This window comes from Octodon degus, unplaced genomic scaffold (genome assembly GCF_000260255.1).
Source record: "Octodon degus isolate 3935 unplaced genomic scaffold, OctDeg1.0 scaffold00072, whole genome shotgun sequence".
Lineage (NCBI taxonomy): Eukaryota > Metazoa > Chordata > Mammalia > Rodentia > Octodontidae > Octodon > Octodon degus.
In genome coordinates this window covers 5,579,438-5,580,472 of record NW_004524648.1, presented here as the reverse complement: position 1 = coordinate 5,580,472, position 1,035 = coordinate 5,579,438, and the positions used below count along the sequence as shown (strand labels likewise).

The 1,035-nt window shown below is 62.1% G+C and overlaps 1 protein-coding gene across 1 annotated transcript in view; it reads right to left on the bottom strand.

The window, feature by feature from the left end:
• Poldip2 (DNA polymerase delta interacting protein 2) overlaps positions 1-1,029 on the bottom strand; it is a 9,776-nt gene extending 8,747 nt beyond the window's left edge. The window contains exon 1 of the mRNA XM_004635424.3: positions 810-1,029. Within this exon, the coding sequence (XP_004635481.1) occupies positions 810-970 (161 nt within the window). The 5' untranslated portion in view covers positions 971-1,029. The remainder of the gene's footprint in view (positions 1-809) is intronic.
• Between the last annotated feature and the right edge of the window lie 6 nt (positions 1,030-1,035).

Here is a 1,035-nt window from a genome sequence, read left to right as displayed (position 1 = left end):
TACAGGAATGCGCCACCATGCCCAGTTTTGGTGGTCAAGTTGGTGCAGGGCCACCACAGCGTGTGGTACTGGGGATCGAACCTCGGTCCTTACACTTGGCAGGCAGGTGCTTAGAACACTGAGCTCTCTCCCCAGCTCTACATCAGTTTTTGTAAGGCCTTAAGTTGCAGATAGCTATCATCTCTTCCAAACATCAGTAACTGTCTCATCTCAGCCACTACAAGGTCAGTCCTGTCAGTTACCTCTGGAAGAAGTGCTGTTCTTTCTAGAGAGCTTTGAAAGCACTGCTATCCTATTTTGGAGGTGCAAACTTGATCCGCAGGCCCCAGTTGGATCCACTTGTCCCATGCCCGGAGGCACTGCTCATGATGTTCCTCCAACCTCTTGCTTCAAATCAGATAGGGAAACCTGGGACCCACAAGGGCCCACTCAAGTTGACTTCTTTCCTACCTCTTAACATCTTTTTGAGGGAGGCCATGACCCGCCAGGGGCTGGAGGCTGAGGTCAAAAGCTCTCGGGCTGCACTAAAAAGGCTGCCCACTAAGAGCCGGGCTAGAGATCCGAGTTCGGACGCGGCCTTGGTTCCTCTTCACGGCTGCCCTGCACAGCCAAGCTCTGGGCCGCGCTCCCTGCCCTGCTCTCCTGGCACATGTCCCGGGCACAGCACGTCGGCTCCCTGCTCGGGACCCTCTCCCAGCTCCAACTCCGGTCACCCTCGGTCGACCCGGCCTCCTACCCTCCTTACTGGCCTCGAACACGGTACCCGGGCTCTGGGCCCGGTCCCCGCGCCCCCTCGCTCCGTCCCTCACCGGGACGAGAGATGCCTCTGCGTCGTCGCAGCCGCCGCAGGTGGGAAGGCCGGTGCTGTCCCCGCGGCACAGAGCGGCCTTGATCCTCGGGCAGCGGTCAGCGACCGGGACCACCAGCGGCTGCCTACGGCCAGGGCCCGCCGGGCCACACAAGCAGCCATGTCCGGGCCGAGCGCCCGCCGGGGTGCCGACACAGGGCCCGACCCGCGGCCGGGCGGCGCCCCGC